General features: G+C 39.4%; 1 protein-coding gene across 1 annotated transcript in view; it reads left to right on the top strand.

The window, feature by feature from the left end:
* Positions 1-7,802: 7,802 nt before the first annotated feature.
* The window catches only part of LOC115221497 (glycerol kinase), a 33,984-nt gene continuing 25,904 nt past the window's right edge, over positions 7,803-15,882 (top strand). The window contains exons 1-2 of the mRNA XM_036510605.1: positions 7,803-8,019; positions 10,834-10,907. Of these exons, the coding sequence (XP_036366498.1) occupies positions 7,951-8,019; positions 10,834-10,907 (143 nt within the window). The 5' untranslated portion in view covers positions 7,803-7,950. The remainder of the gene's footprint in view (positions 8,020-10,833; positions 10,908-15,882) is intronic.

Raw genomic sequence — 15,882 nt, forward strand, 5'->3', positions numbered from 1 at the left:
AAGTGAAAGTGTTAATATGAAAGGCTGTTAAATGTAGAGAATGAATGGAAGGAGGTGGGGTCTTTGCAACATGGACCCAACAGGGACCAGTTATCCTAATCAACACCAGTTTGATAAAGCAGTTAAGAATAGGAAGAAAGGGGAAAACATGGAGGTGAGAAAGAATGTTTTGTTGTGTTTAATTTAATTTTATCACTTTACCAACTGAACCAAAAGCCACAAAATGTTGAGTTGGTCCTTCATCTTTTTAGGGGCCAATAGAATATTGTGTACTGGAATGAAATCTAACTCTATTTTCTCCTCCTGCATCTACAAGAAAAGAGTATTTGTGGTTTTGTGGCCTTTGTTAACAATAAACATTTATTGAAAGAGAATTGAGTGACAGACACTTTGTAAAGAATATTCAAATGGTTTTTAGTCTCTTTCCTTTGTGATAGGAGTTCAAATCCCACCAAGGTTCCCTTGCCCCTTCTTATATTTCTAGAATTGGTTAAGTACCGGTTATTAAGGGGCCGGGTAAAATGTAATCAGATCTTCTTCCCTTCGCACAAAAGTGTGATTGTGCCTCAGAAGGAAGCAAACTTGCAGTCATTGGAGCAGTAAAGAGTATACCTTGTGGTATTTGTTCCACTTCTCTGTTCTGAGTTCAAATCCTGCTGAGGTTGGCATTACTTTGAACCTCATGGAGTCAATAGATGAACTACTTAGATGATAAATAGGAATGGTTCATGGCTGTTACTCATCAAGACACTTGCATTGATGCTGCAAAAGTCAGTGTCTCTGTCAGCTCACCATATTTGTGTTCTTGTAGAATCAGTGCTCCTCTTACATGGATCCCTTGCTTGGACACTTACCAAACATCTGGGAGCAAAGTTTGTCAGCACTTACACGCTCAGGTTACACATCCAAACAAAGAAGGCAGTCTCCCTAAATTCCCAGCGACCCTAGAAGACATTGCTTGGGGGCTAATCAAGAACTCATTAATGATACGTTTCTATGGATACTGCAACATGGGTAGACACAGAATGGCTGTCTTATAAAAATCCAACCAGTTCCATACAAACATAGGATGTTGCTGGATGCAATGCAAGATCACATGACCAAGACAGACCAATGCAAGTTCAACAGAAGTTGATGATGAAGACGTTAAGGGATCAAGTCACATGCAAGGATAATTGAGATTTTCCCCAAAACAAAAAAACTAGCAGCAATTGTGAGCAAATTTCAAAAGGAATATATTTTTAAGAAATTAAGTGTTCTTTTCAACCAAGTTCACGAAATATAACTGGTTTAAATACATCAGTGCATTGTAATGGTTCCTGATATAGGTACAAGACAATTTTGAGGAGAGGAGACTAATTGATACCATCACCCCCAATACATGGCTCGTATTTTATTTTATAACCCCAAAAGGCAAAGCTGACCTCAGGGGGATTTGAACTCAAAATATAAAGAACTAGGAAGAAGTTTGAAAAGGCAGATGCTTTAACAAGTCTGCCATCTCACCACTTTTTATGTCAGTGAAATGATGAAGACTTCAAACTGGAAATTCAGTAGAAAAAAATCTTTATCTTTGTTCAGACAAGGGGCAACTATGGACAGGTTTCAGCCTAATTAGGCCTCATCAATCGAATTGATTAGTTACTCTTTTACTTGCTTCAGTCATTTGACTGTGGCCATGCTGGAGCACCGCCTTTAGTCGAGCAAATCGACCCCGGGACTTATTCTTTGTAAGCCCAGTACTTATTCTATCGGTCTCTTTTGCCGAACCGCTAAGTGACGGGGACGTAAACACACCAGCATCGGTTGTCAAGCAATGCTAGGGGGACAAACACATACACACACACACATACATATATACGACAAGCTTCTTTCAGTTTCCGTCTACCAAATCCACTCACAAGGCATTGGTCGGCCCGGGGCTACAGCAGAAGACGCCCAAGATTCCACACAGTGGGACTGAACCCAGAACCATGTGGCTGGTTAGCAAGCTACTTACCACACAGCCACTCCTGCGCCTAGTTGACAATTTTTTTTTAAATATGGAAAAACATTATAAATAATTTTTTTGGTCAGTAAAATTTATGCATTATGGACGCTAAGGGACAAAACTGAAATATGCCAATGGCATGAAGGTAGAAAAGTGTGTTAGCAACTCTGAACAAATTCTCAACAACTGGTAAAATAAAACATTCTTTGGATGACTCCATCAATAACAGGATGAAAAAGTGTGCCATGATGTGAGTGAAAAGAACCAGAACATTCCCTGATAGCATCATGGAGTGGTCTTATCAGAAGGTACTGAAACTACAGCGATTTCCCTTGATAAAGGGAAATTCCTGCAGTATAAGCTATGTGTGTTAGTATGTGAACATTTTTGGGTTTTATTGTTTCATTTCTCTTTAAGGTTCAAATAAACACACACACACACACAATCACTTTGAAAATACCAGATGCTTGGGGCTCTGATGAACTCGCACCACATTAGCTTTGAGGGTTCATTGGAGTTTCATAGGATGTATCTAACACACACACACACACACCACAGAAAAGACTGCTCCAAGATAAGTATAAACAACGCCTCCACTATGGAATACATTCAGAGCACAAAGAGTATTGGTGAAATATTCCCATCAAAACTTCAAAGAGACCCAACATAATTATTTGGGACAGAAAAGAAAAGTTCTGTACAGCCGTGGAGGTTGGTTGCCCTGCAGAGGTGAATGTCCCTTCCGATATTGGTGAAAAGGAGAAAATTTATAGACAACTGTTTGAAAGTTGTAGCTCTTCTACCCAGATTATAAATTTGCATTTATACCAGTAATTAATGATGCATTTGGTTATATTAGTGAAAGTCTAAGAGAAAAAAGCAAAGGATTTTGAATAAAGAAAGACACCAGCTAACACAAACTTTACAGAAATGGTCTGTAAGTGGAACAGTAAAAATATACGAGACTTCCTCAAAGTTCAATGTGCAACACTTACCATTATTGTTATCCAAATTCCAGTGTTGGAGCTTTTGTGTGTTGGAAACTAACTCCTTCCTTCTAGGAAGAATATTAATAAAAGAAAAAGTGAGGACATACTTAAAACAGTTGAGTGTGTGTGTGTGTGAATGCAGGTGTTGAGGACACTAAGCATTTAGAACTCACTGATGCTATTAAATTACGAGATCTTTTGCAAGATGTGAAACAGGTGTTGTGCTATACTGTCTTACCTATTCCAGCAGACGAGTAAGGAGGATCTGCAGCAAGCACCCCCCCCCACAGCATTAACATAACATTTACTCTGTCATTCACATCCACCACCTCCACTACTACTGGCCATGCTGGATCACAGCAGGCTCAGGTTTTTAGAACTGCTCCTGTTTCTACATTCCTGCCAAGAACCCCACATCTTCCCACCTCCATACCCAATATTGACTGGTATAAAGCCAGGCAATATTGGGGGAAGGGAGCCTGTCAATTACATAGACCCCAGGATATGACTGGTATTTTATTTTATATAAAGGCAAACTCAACATAGGTAGGATTTGAATTTGGAACCCAAAGATGGACAAAATACTTGCAATCATTTTCCCAGCTCAGCATCTCTGACTGGGATGCAAATAAATGCGGAAATTTTGGTGAAAGGTTTTATCATAACACAGAGTTTGTATGACAGAACCAGGGTCAGCTTCAGGTAAGTTGATAGGAAAAGGGTCCAACTTTTAAAAGAAATATAGAAGGATTCAATATAGAACCACCAATCGGTCACTCATCATGCTAAAAATAGCAACTAAATCACTCCTGATTATTTTTAAAAAGGAAAGACATTGGATATTTCACTCCTTGATACACTATGCCCACAAAATCTACAAGATAGTCATGGCTGGAATGTCTTTGATCATGTGTGCATCATAGGACCAGGTTGAGAGCTTGCATGTATGTAAATGTGTATATGTATGTATGTGTGTGTATATGTGTGTGTATGTATGTGTGTGTGTATACATATGTATGTGTGTATGCATGTATGTGTGTATATATGTGTATGTAATTATGTATGTTGACATACGTGTGTCTATGTGTGTGTGTTTTATAAAAATAATCATGAAGGTCACATTGGAGAATGTAGTCCAAAGTACATATAAATGAAAAGAAAAGAAAAAAAACGGAGAGGTCAGGACTGGAACGCCTTCTGATAATAAACCAGCTTAATCAAGATTGGTCTGGACGGAAACAACAACAAACAACTCGATCTACTCCAAGGAGGAGGTCCTGGTTTCATTCCCTGCCAGAGTTTATTTTTAAAAAAAGCCCAGCTTACCAACCATCGCTACCCCCGTCCCACCCTGCTACACACAGTTGCCCGTAGCAACAAGCTGTTGTGATGGCAACAGCGATTGCTTAAGAAAATATATATATAAGTTAAATATCTGTGATATTTCACAGTCGAAGTGTATCAGATTCTTTGAACGAAACGGAAAACATCCACGAAGCGAAAATGTTTAATTAGTTTTCAAAGATTTAACCTACAAACCTCACACGTTCAGTTCCTGCGCGCGCGAGCACTGCATACACACGCGCACGCGCGCAGCATACATACTTGACACACACATACATACATACATACACACACATACATACATACATACATACATACATACACACATACATAATAAAAGTGTCTTATTCGCAATTTACAACCAAAAGACAGAAATATAGACGTCAGAGTTGTTTTGACTCTCATTTCTAGCAATAGTGATGCTGACTAGTGCCCTTAGCCACTATAGATAGATAGATAGATAGATAGATAAATATGTTTCTTTATTAGCCACACAGGGCTGCACACAGACAGGACAAATTACAAGGTAGAGCTTTTCTTTTGGGGGTAAAAAAAAGGGGGGTTGGTTTTCGATCAAAAGGGATCGTAAAAGGAAAGAAAGAGGATAGATAAATAAATAGATAGATAGATACATTGATTGATTGATAGCTAGATAGATAGACAGATAGAGAGAGAGAGATAGAGATATCTATGTATGTATTATTTAAACCAGAGTGATTCCCCCCCCCCCATGCGACTTTAAGTTTCGGAGGCTTGTTTGCAGAACCGTTGCTCGTCTGGCTCAGATAGGTCAGGGTTACATAATCAGGCTGTTGAACCCCCAACTGCCAAACTGATTGGTAAAATCGGCCTTAATTGATATAGAATAGAGTAGGCTTCCATTGAGATTTATGTGTGTTTCATAAGAGTAGGGTTAATGTAGGGAACACAGCCACTAGTGTAGGTGGGTGGGGCGGTACGGGCGGCGCTTTTAAAGGGGCATCACTTTTGGGTCTGTGTTTTTTGTGGAGTCTTGGAGCAGTAGACGGAAGGGCCGCTCCGGGCGGTACACACTCTAGCTACGCCAGTGAATACAGCATTCCTGTCAAATGGCCACGGTTGGACTTTCAAGCACAGATGACATGATCCAGCCGCTGCGGATTCTATTATTCAACCAATTCTTATTTTATCAAACCTCAAAAGACGAAAGGCAAAGTCATGTATCCCCCCCCCCCTCAAAAAAAGGGGAAGGAAGGATACATTAGTAATGGTTTGAATGTCTTTGGATATCGTTCTGCTCAATCAGGACAGACCTAGGGCTAAACAAACACAGCGACAATAACTTTATCTGAAGCAAAAACATCATTTGATATAACACCCACACACACATACCCACCCCCCACACACACTCTGCCACACAGCTGAAGGAATCTACGAAACCTGAAGGAATTTTTTCCTGACTCCTTTGAATCGTTATAAGATTAGGCAAGACGCCAAACAGTGCTTATTTATGGCCATTTACTTTCGAGGTTCGAATCCCACTAAAACCCAATTTATCGTTTAATCTTCCTGGTTCCATAAATATTTCAGCTTTCATCTTTTCGGAGTCGATGAGTACCAGTTGAATACGGGGGTTGGGGTAACTTCTCCCCCGAAATTGCCGGTCTTATGACAACATTTGAAACCATTATTATTCCAGTTTTCTTTCGGTTTATACTGATAAAATATAAATATAAAAACTGCCTCCTTTTTCACCCTGTCCAACCCTACTTTTATTTTCAAACATTTTCTCAAGTTTTTTGGGGAGGGGGTTAAGTTTACAGCATAGGTTCTCAGAATGGGCCCTACAGTCCCCCCCCCGGTGGGCATTGAGAGGGTCCAGATGAGCACTGGTGTCTAAGGGAGCTGTAGAGAAAGGGGAGGCGTTGGAAGGAAGGCAGTGGATTAGGGGACGCTTATGAATTTATAATATTCTTATAGTATTGTATACAAATTATATAATATTATATTAAATACCAAATGATTCATAGTATATAAATTAGTAAAATATTTATTTACACATAAAAATAGGGGTGGGGACGCCGAGGGTATTATGTGGGCATGAGAGGGGCGATGACCCCAAAAGTTTGACAACCTCTGCTTTACACTAACAACAGTTTACGATTTTTGTCAAAAACAAAAAATAAAAAGTTTTTAATTCCACCTTCACCAAATTTGCTTTTAACTTCTTTCGAAACTTTTCTAGGAATTCTCTTTCGAGTTGCAGTGTTTTTACCAAAATTTCAGCTATTTTAATGCTAATTGCTTGCAACAATTTTCCGAATACAGTATATACAAATGAGCTTAAACATTGATACAAGGCCCTAAATTTTAGGGGAAGATATAGGCGACCAAATCATCCCAAGGATTTGTTGGGGACCTTATTTTATCGATCCCAAAAAGACTGCAAAGTAAATCTCGAAGAGATTAAATTATATCTTCGTCTTTGAAGGAAAAAAGATCGAAGAGGTACAAAAAAAAAAGCGATAGAATTTGTTGTTTAGGGCTAGGTCAGATCTCATCGAAAAAACCTGTGATCAAGCACTCTCCAGTCGTGACCGTTTTGTCTATATGAAGGACTTCATTGTCTAATGTGCCTTCACCACTCTTTTTGAAAACTACAGAAGCATGAGGAGGGTTATGCTGTTATTTCTAACAGGTCGAACGACTGCATAAATGCTCCCATATTAGCTCGGTAGGATGAGTTTTATTTTAACGGAGCAAACGTTTGATCAGAAGCATTCCATCCGTGACGATTGTCTTTTTCGAGTGTCTCTAGAATTACATCATCGTCTATCACATTTCTATTCACATCAAGAATGCCTAATCTAATTTTGAGGGGAGATTTGGCTGCTGTTTTTAGTAGGTCGAATGACCACATAGAGGATTCCTCCCTGGCTCGACAAATGAGTTGCTGCGAATATGACAAAAATAAGCAATAAAAGAGAGAGTGTGTGTTTGTGTGTTTTGGTTTTTCAGGAGGAGAGAAAGGAGAAAAAGTTGGTTCCCAGATTATTTCCAATTGGTTTTACTTCGTTACCAAAATTGCAAAGTTTATTATGAAAAAAGCAGAGAAGGGAAAGGTTTTCGGTCGGCGACGAAAGACCGTCTCGAAAGCAACGAAGAAGAAGAAGAATAAGAGAGAAAGACCAGAGTTATTCAGGATTAAAATAACGGTTTCTGATTCAGGAACAAGATTAGGAATTGTCTTTTGAAGAATGAGGGAGGCTAGTCATTCCCTCGTGGGGTACTTTAGTATTTGGACGTCGGGAGGATGTGAAATCAGAACGAATGCGGTAAAGCGTCTTCGCTGCCGATCAAACGATTCCGCCATCTGTTAGAATAACAACGATTATTAATAAATAAAGTTTGATACGGAGCGTGGGGTGGATGTGAACTCGAGATCTCCAGATAACCATTGAGAATAAGAAATAAAGGGAAAGCGAGGCAAGTGCGCGGTTTCGAGCAGGTCACGTGACAGCCAAGGTCACCAGGTCAACAGCGTGCGCGCGCGCGCGGTGTCGAGGCAAAGAAACTGGTTTTGTGTGGGAGAGAGAGAGGTTCGAACCCTCACTTCTCTCTGTTTTAAAGGACCATAGAAACCCTCCCATGGCTCTCACCTCTTACGGCCCCTTAATTGGGGCCATAGACCAAGGAACCAGCAGTACCCGTGTTCTGGTAAGTTCAATTCTTTATCAAAATCTTCCTCTCCTCCCAAACCGGTGTCTTTTGCGATCAGTTTTGCCTTTTTTATTTCGATTTATCCTTTTTTTTACATTTATATTTCCCTGGGTTTTTTTTAAAACTAAATTAGGGTTTTATTTCTATTTTATAAACCGTGTCAATAAATCTTCATCCTACAAACACACATAATATATAGAAAGATAGAAAGATAGACAGACACTCGTCTCCATTCTCTTATTTCTGTTTTGCTTCTTCACAAGAATTTCTCTTTCCTTCCATTCTTCCTCTTTTTTCCTCTTTCATTCACTTCTTGGATGTTTTGCGAGAATCGCAATAAATATCGCCCCAGTATTTAACTGCTATTTTATTTTATTGACCCCTGAAAGAATGAAAGAAACAGAAAGGGTCGAACGATATAAAAGATAAAATCCCAGTCAAGTCCCCGGGAGAAGGTCTTAATTTCATTAATTATTTCCTTCCTGGTGACCACTTAACCACGGAAACCCTTCCTATTGTGGCCCTCACCCTCAAGCAGGAAATAAAACCTGACAGTCGTTGCTTTATTGTTTTTCTAAAAGAAAAATTTCGCTTCAGTCGTTTTTTTTTTTTGTTAATTTATGAAAAAATGTAATTTTATAAAATATTTTAGTTTAAAAGACCCAAGTATTTCTTGATCCACCGAATTATTATTTTTGGGAGACAAAACAAGAATTCTTCTGTTTTAAACTTTCAAAAACAATTTCGTCGACTTCTTTATTCGACCAAACAATATTATTTCCATTAAATACGTATTTTATATTTAACGATAAAAAACACTTTTATTTAAAATATATTGTGTTTTGCTTTTTCGTATTTTCCTTTTTTGTGGTTTTACAGCCATAAAATATGAAGGAAAACCGAAAACGTTGTCTTTGTGTCAGTATTTATGGATTCGTTTTCTATTTGACAGCCAGTGATTCATATCTCGACAGAAGTCCCACCCTTCTTCGTTTAGCTCTTAACTCGAGTCTTCTTTTATGATTCCACACATATCCAGCATATCAAATCGAATGTAGAGAGAGCTACAAACACGCATTTACACATACACACACACACACACACACACATATATATATATATATATATATATATATATATATATATATATATCAGTGGGGTGTCTCTTGCTTTGTGTATAAAACTTCCATAAAAATAACTCGAAAAGTCAATGGGGGGGGGTATCTCTGAAACTTTTAAGCAAACGTCAGACAAAAGATTTTGTTGAATGTATGAAAATAAGAACCGAACCATTTTCAAGAAGTGACTGATAATTTTGAACGTGCCACTCAAATAAGTGGACCTTAGAAACACCAATAATAGGGCGTGACCAGTATTTGCACGGGTGACCCGTTCACCAGGCGTTTAATACGGATCCTGGTTGATAGCTTTTAGTTAGAACAGATCATGCAATCTTGATACCTGCTTAACGTAACAAGGTGCATCTACCTTCATGTCTACAACTAGAACTAATGTTTTTGAAGAAAACTTGATATATTTCAAACTTGTCTCCCCATGGAGATTTCGAACTCCCCGTGGGTCTTTCTCAACTACACAGGCAGCATTAAACAATTCTCGTCAACATCATATTTGTAACTCAACCATAAACCTTGTTACCACAAAAGGGACGTTTGTCTTAGAGCAGGACACCTCCCCAGGGTTACCTAAACCTGCTAGGGGCTCCACTGGAGTTCAGTCTATGAATGTCTTTTAGTTACAACTGTAGAAGACACCTATTAACCAGACATTCTGATGGAGGTAGACAATATTGATGCTGGTATATTCTTGGGGGTGACCAGGCAGCCGTAGAACTGTCCTTAACTCTTTGAATGCTGCCCTGCATAAGTTGTCTTATGCTGTTGTGATCTGAAGTTTTCTGAGTTGTGGGCCATCAGTTGCAGTCGCAGCGACTCTGGCACAATGCTGCAGGTAATAAATGGTAGAAATGTGTACATTGAAGAGCTTTACAATCTGTCTGGCACTGATCGCAGCCTCCAGGTGACCAAGGGCTCAATTGGGATCTTTTGAACTTTCAGCTTTGTTGTTTCAATAAAGATGGCAGTGATGTAAAGCATTAATGGAGTTCCCTTATATTATTCAATACTGACGCCTTACACCTGCTAACTTGTTGGAATGTGTGTGTGTGCACATGTATAACATGCAGGAATACATGTGCCACATTGAAATGCCTCCCACCCATTCCACCTTCCATTGTTGTTTAATGGGATCAAAAAGCTTAAAGCTGGGTTTGTAATTTCAAACAGTTTTCGAAATTCTCAAGATTTTTTAGTCAGTCAGATTTATTGACCCAGAATAGATCCATCGCTAGACGTGGCCCCTACTGACCATGTCCATGTTATCTTTTCATTTGAACGTCTGCTTTTCTGTGCCAGCAGGGGTTAGAGGAATGGGTTATGGAGGCATTGTTTTACAGTTGGATGCCCTTCCTGTTACTAACCCTTACCAGTTTTTTAATTACCATTTAATTAAATTACCATTTAAATAAATGGTAATTTTTTTATTATTTCACCTCGGTGTAAATGGCTTTTGTAACTTCAATGATTTGTGAACAAAATAACCTCACTGCTTGTAAATTTGAGATTTTCAGGGAAGACAACTGTCAGTACAGAATTTGTTTCATACATCTCTCTTCGTTTCTTGTGGGAATGGTTGTCCCTTGTGTAGTAGTAGTAATGGGGGTTGTGGTGGTGTGTCAGTAATGTTTAATGCTTTGCTTTCTTCTAACAAGACTTCATTGTTTTCTCTTGACAGATCTTTGCAAGTAAAACTGGAGAGTTGATAACATATCATCAAGTGAACGTCAAACTGATCTACCCGAAAGAAGGGTAAGAGCAAATGGCTTTCTTTCTTTATTAAATTCTTGATACGCTCAGATAAGCTACCAAACCATCATAAATGTCCTCTGTTGGTCCCTTCTTCACAGACAAATGAATAGGGGTTTTTATAAATGTTTTATATCTACACTATGCTTCTGTTGGTTTGCTCTTTACAAGTATGTATAAATGGTACCAAACTGGATTCGAACTAGGGACTTTTATTTCTAAATGAAAGGCAAACCCTATTCCTATTCCCTCAGCCACAAAAACTGATTCTTGTGTTTGTTATTGTTATACAGCTTAGGCCTTAATACCTATTTCTTTACTACCCACAAGGGGCTAAACACAGAGGGGACAAACAAGGACAGACAAACAGATTAAGTCGATTATATTGACCCCAGTGCGTAACTGGTACTTAATTTATCAAACCTGAAAGGATGAAAGGTAAAAACGACCTCGGCAGAATTTGAACTCAGAACGTAACAGCAGACGAAATACTGCTAGGCATTTTGCCCAGTGTGCTAACGTTTCTGCCAGCTCGCCCCCTTCTTTGGCCTTAATATCATCATCATCATTATCGTGATGTCTGCGTCTCCATGCTTTCATGGCTTTGATGGAATTTGTTGAAGCAGACTTTCCACAGCCAGAGGCCATTCTCATTGCCAACTGTCACCGGTTTCCAAGCAAGGAAATAATATTCCACACTCGTTTTCATGAGAGATTGCAAACAAACAGCATTGCTTGCAATTAGTGCACAAAAGGAGACAGGTTCATGCACCCACATTTATTTATTATGACGGGCTTCTTTTCAGTTTCCACTTTCCAAATTGGCTTTTACGGTTTTGGTCAGTTTAGAGGTGTGGTGGAAGACACTCAGCCAAGGTGCTGTGCCGTGGGACTAAACCTGTCCTCTTCACTAAAGAAAAGGCATGACACATTGGATAATGTGGTCCTAGATGCTCTAGAACAATAGAACCCCTTTGATAATAGGCCTGCTCGGGTAGGGCTGACCTGGGATTTCCCTTTACATGGTTCATTGATCTGTTGAAAATAACAGCCAAATATTCCTCAAATCAAGCATAAGAAAGGAAATACCACTTGGGTAATGTAGTTGTAGATACACTTGGCTAGAAAAAAGAAAGAGGGGATAGTCACAGTTGGAAGGTCTTTGTAGGTTTTCTTCTTGATTAGTTCACATTTGGAGCTAAACAACAACAACAAACATAAATACATCAGGGTAACATAGGATGTTATTAAGGGTGTCTAGCAAGGAAGTGCTTGACACCCTTAATGTCAGCGTATATTACAATATATGCCAGACATTAATTAGTCTGAGGAGCCTAGTAATTGCTCTGCTCGTTTAATTTTTAAATGAAAGGCAGGAGGGAAATCCTTCTGCCCCAGATAAGATAATGGACTCCCTTTGCAAGCAACATTATCAGATAAGTGTTCTTGACTTTTGGATGACCCGAGATCGTTACCCCGGAAACCCAGGTCATCTTATCTGGTGTTCAGAGTAAATTCAGGAACCTCATTTTAAAATGGTGCATGTGATTTGGGAGGAGATGGACCCTACAGAGACCCTTTCATTGGTTTAGATGACCTGAAATGTTTGAAAGTAGTTGATTTGCTGCCCAATTAATTAACAGGATCTCTCTGTCTCTTACTGCAGCCATTAGAGAGACAAGGACTCGTCTAAACATTCACGCAATACGATTAAATCCAGTTGTAGCCAAATGCACAGTTTGTTTTTGTCCGTGAGACAGATTTGGGGGTGGATCTGCAATAATAATAATAATAATAATCTGTAGATCATATGCAGTTGTTTGACCTTCCTTCCATTGGTCTGTTCGATCAGGGTTTACCTAGGGCTACACAACCACAAGGGAGTCTGTATGTGGTTTCTCTGCTAGAAATAGCTACTAAATCTCACCATACCACCTTAACACTTTGGGCCAGCAAGTACCCTTTTATGGGCATGATTTTGTTTGGCCCTGTCCCTAGAAGACCCAAAAGTGTGCAACCACAGCATTTTGAGTTTGTATGAAAATAATGAGGTTTCTGTTAATTAGTGAATCCTGAAACACAAAAGTGTTTAGGATTCACAAACGTGGTTGGTGTTAAGGGGGACATCAAAACCACACAAGCACTGGGAGTGGTGGCACTTGGGGTGCCGTCCCCTGACTGGCTCCTGTCAAGCCTTTCCATCCATGTCGACATGGAAAACAGAAGTTAAATGACAATGATGATCTCCATCACAGTATTTTATTCTCAATAATTAAATGAATTGAGAAGAGGATTATGAAATATTTTCACCTGTAAATGATGGTCTCTTGATTTTCCACCTCACTTGACATGCTAAAGACATCAGCCAAATCTCCCTTTAAAATTTAACCAATTATCAAAGAAAAAAAAAGGACACATTGAATAAAACATGCCTAGATACTGTATCCCTGATAAATAAAGGTAAGATGGTCACAGACAAAGATTTTAATCATAGAGTGCCCCACAGGTGATGTAATGACATGGAAAAACTATTCTGCAACTTGTGTACAACTGAAAGTTTCAATTTTAGTTTTGTCAGAAGTTTATTGTCAATGGACATTCAGGGTTTTCTATTGCCAGCTTAAAATACTTGGAACATATAAATATTCTAAAGTAAAAATACATTCTAAGAGATAAACTAAGAGTAAGCTTTATCCATTTCATCCTTTCATATCTGACCCCCCACCACCTCGTTTTTACAGGTGCATGTATATTCATTCATTCAGATTTAACATTTAAGTTTCCAGACCAGTATGGACAAGGACGTATGTGTGTGTGTGTATATATATATATATATATAAATATATAAAGACCTGAGATGAGGTGGTGAAGCTCAACCTTCAAATGTTGGGCCTCATGGAGGTGACAACAAGTGACCAAGACCTTTGGAGGTATGCTGCTCTTGTGAAGACCCGGCAAACCAAGTGAGGCCGTAACCGTGGCCTATGCTAGTGTCACATAACTGGCCTGTTTAAAAGTACCCTTCAATTGTTGGGCAATAAACTGTGCTTGAGAAGACCTGTTGAGTCAAGTGAAATCATTGTCATGGCTGATGCCAGTACTACCTGACTGGCACCTGTGCCAGTGGCACGTAAAAAGCACCGTTTGAGCGTGGTCATCGCCAGTGCCGCCTGACTAGTTCTCATGCCAGTGGAATGTGAAAAGCCTGACTGGCCCCTGTGCCAGTAGCATGTAAAAACCACCCACTATACTTGCAGAGTGGTTGGTGTTAGGAAGGGCATCCAGCTGTAGAAACTCTGCCAGATCAAATTGGAGCCTGGTGCAGCCAATGGCTTGCCAGTCCTCAGTCAAACCGTCCAACCCATACCAGCATGGAAAGCAGACATTAAATGATGATGATGATGATGATGTATGTTGTGAAGGCAATGGGCAAAAAGAAAGCAAACAACAAGGTTCATCAATTATTGTATTAATTAAGCACTTAAAGAAGAAGGGTTCCAGTCCATCGCCCTTCTTCAAGAAGTTTCCACTTCAGCCTTCTTTCAAATATTTTTGTGATTCCTTTTATGTTAAAACCCAAAATGTTATTTCATGTCTAAAAAAAACCCCAAAATCTCTGCAAGCAAATGGTTAAACCAAATCCACAACAACATTCACTGATTGAACCGATTCACTTTCCCAATAAATATTTAATCACTCTGCTCTGGGCTTCCAACCAAAACAACATCCCAGCCACATAACTTGTTCTTTACAAACAGGTTCTGTCTCCCCTCATCTTCATACTTTTTGGCTTTCATTGGCTTTCTCTTCCTTTCGTCTTTTCCACTTATTTTATATCTAATATTTGTCTGCACACGTGTGTGTGTGTGTGTAATATATATATATATATATATATATATATATACACACATACACATATATACTCATGAACAAACAGGTTTTAATGTCCATTTAATGCTTCATAAACTCTGGTGTTGGTTCCAGATTCTGTCCCCCCATTGTGGCACCTTGGTCTTTTACCTAAAGTCCCAGGCTGATTAAAGTCTTGTGAATGGGTTCGGTGGATGGAAACTGGATGATGCTGTTATGTGTGTGAGTGTGTGTCTGTCTGTCTGTCTGTCTCCTTATCTTGATATAACCTGACTTAAAAGTGATCCCTTTTGTTTCCAATCTTAAAAAAAAATAAAACACCTTGTCTGGTCGTGAGGAAATAACCCCTGGCTTGGAATTGGGTAAGGATTGGTGCCAGGAAGGGGATCTGCCTGACCCCTGCAAAAATGCAAAAATGGACAATGATGGTTATATATAATCATATTCATTATTTCATGTTAACTTTGCATGATGTCCATGGTTGGATGGGTTCTCCCAGTTGGGGGTCAGCGTGTAGTCCTCTTCTACTCTCCAATCAACAACTTTAACCACGTTGCAGTTCTCTTCCTCTTCTCTGTGGTTTTTGCACCTGCTGACCCTAAATCCAGGGTAGCTGGATTAAGAGATCAACAAAGGCTTATAGCTGCAGGGTCCCCTTCATCTCCTTCTTCCTCCTCCTCCTCTTCTTATCTTGCAGTTCTGCAAGTCACAGAAACGTTGACCGAAAATCAGGGTCATTAGAAATGGTTATGTCCCCATTTGTCCAGCCTGTTGCTTCGTGGGGACAAGGTGGGGAGGAAGGGGTGATGCCCCAACCCCGACCCTTCATATATTGGTATTGATCTGCTGGCAATAAGAGTTAACTAGAAATAAGTGTATTTAAGACTACATTATTCTCTATATAGCATTTCCTGTTTTTAAGACAGTAGAGTGCTATTTGAGGGCAATTTGGCTACTATTTCTAACCACGTGAGTGTCTAGATGCATGCTCCCCCATTGGCTCGTGTGTCTCATCGTAATTTTCATGGAGAAATAACCAGAAGTAGATTAAACTGATAACAAATCTGTTTATTTTATGGGGAAAGGCATGAACTCCACAGCATCTCAG

This window comes from Octopus sinensis, linkage group LG18, assembly GCF_006345805.1.
Source record: "Octopus sinensis linkage group LG18, ASM634580v1, whole genome shotgun sequence".
In the NCBI taxonomy this organism is placed as follows: Eukaryota; Metazoa; Mollusca; class Cephalopoda; order Octopoda; family Octopodidae; genus Octopus; species Octopus sinensis.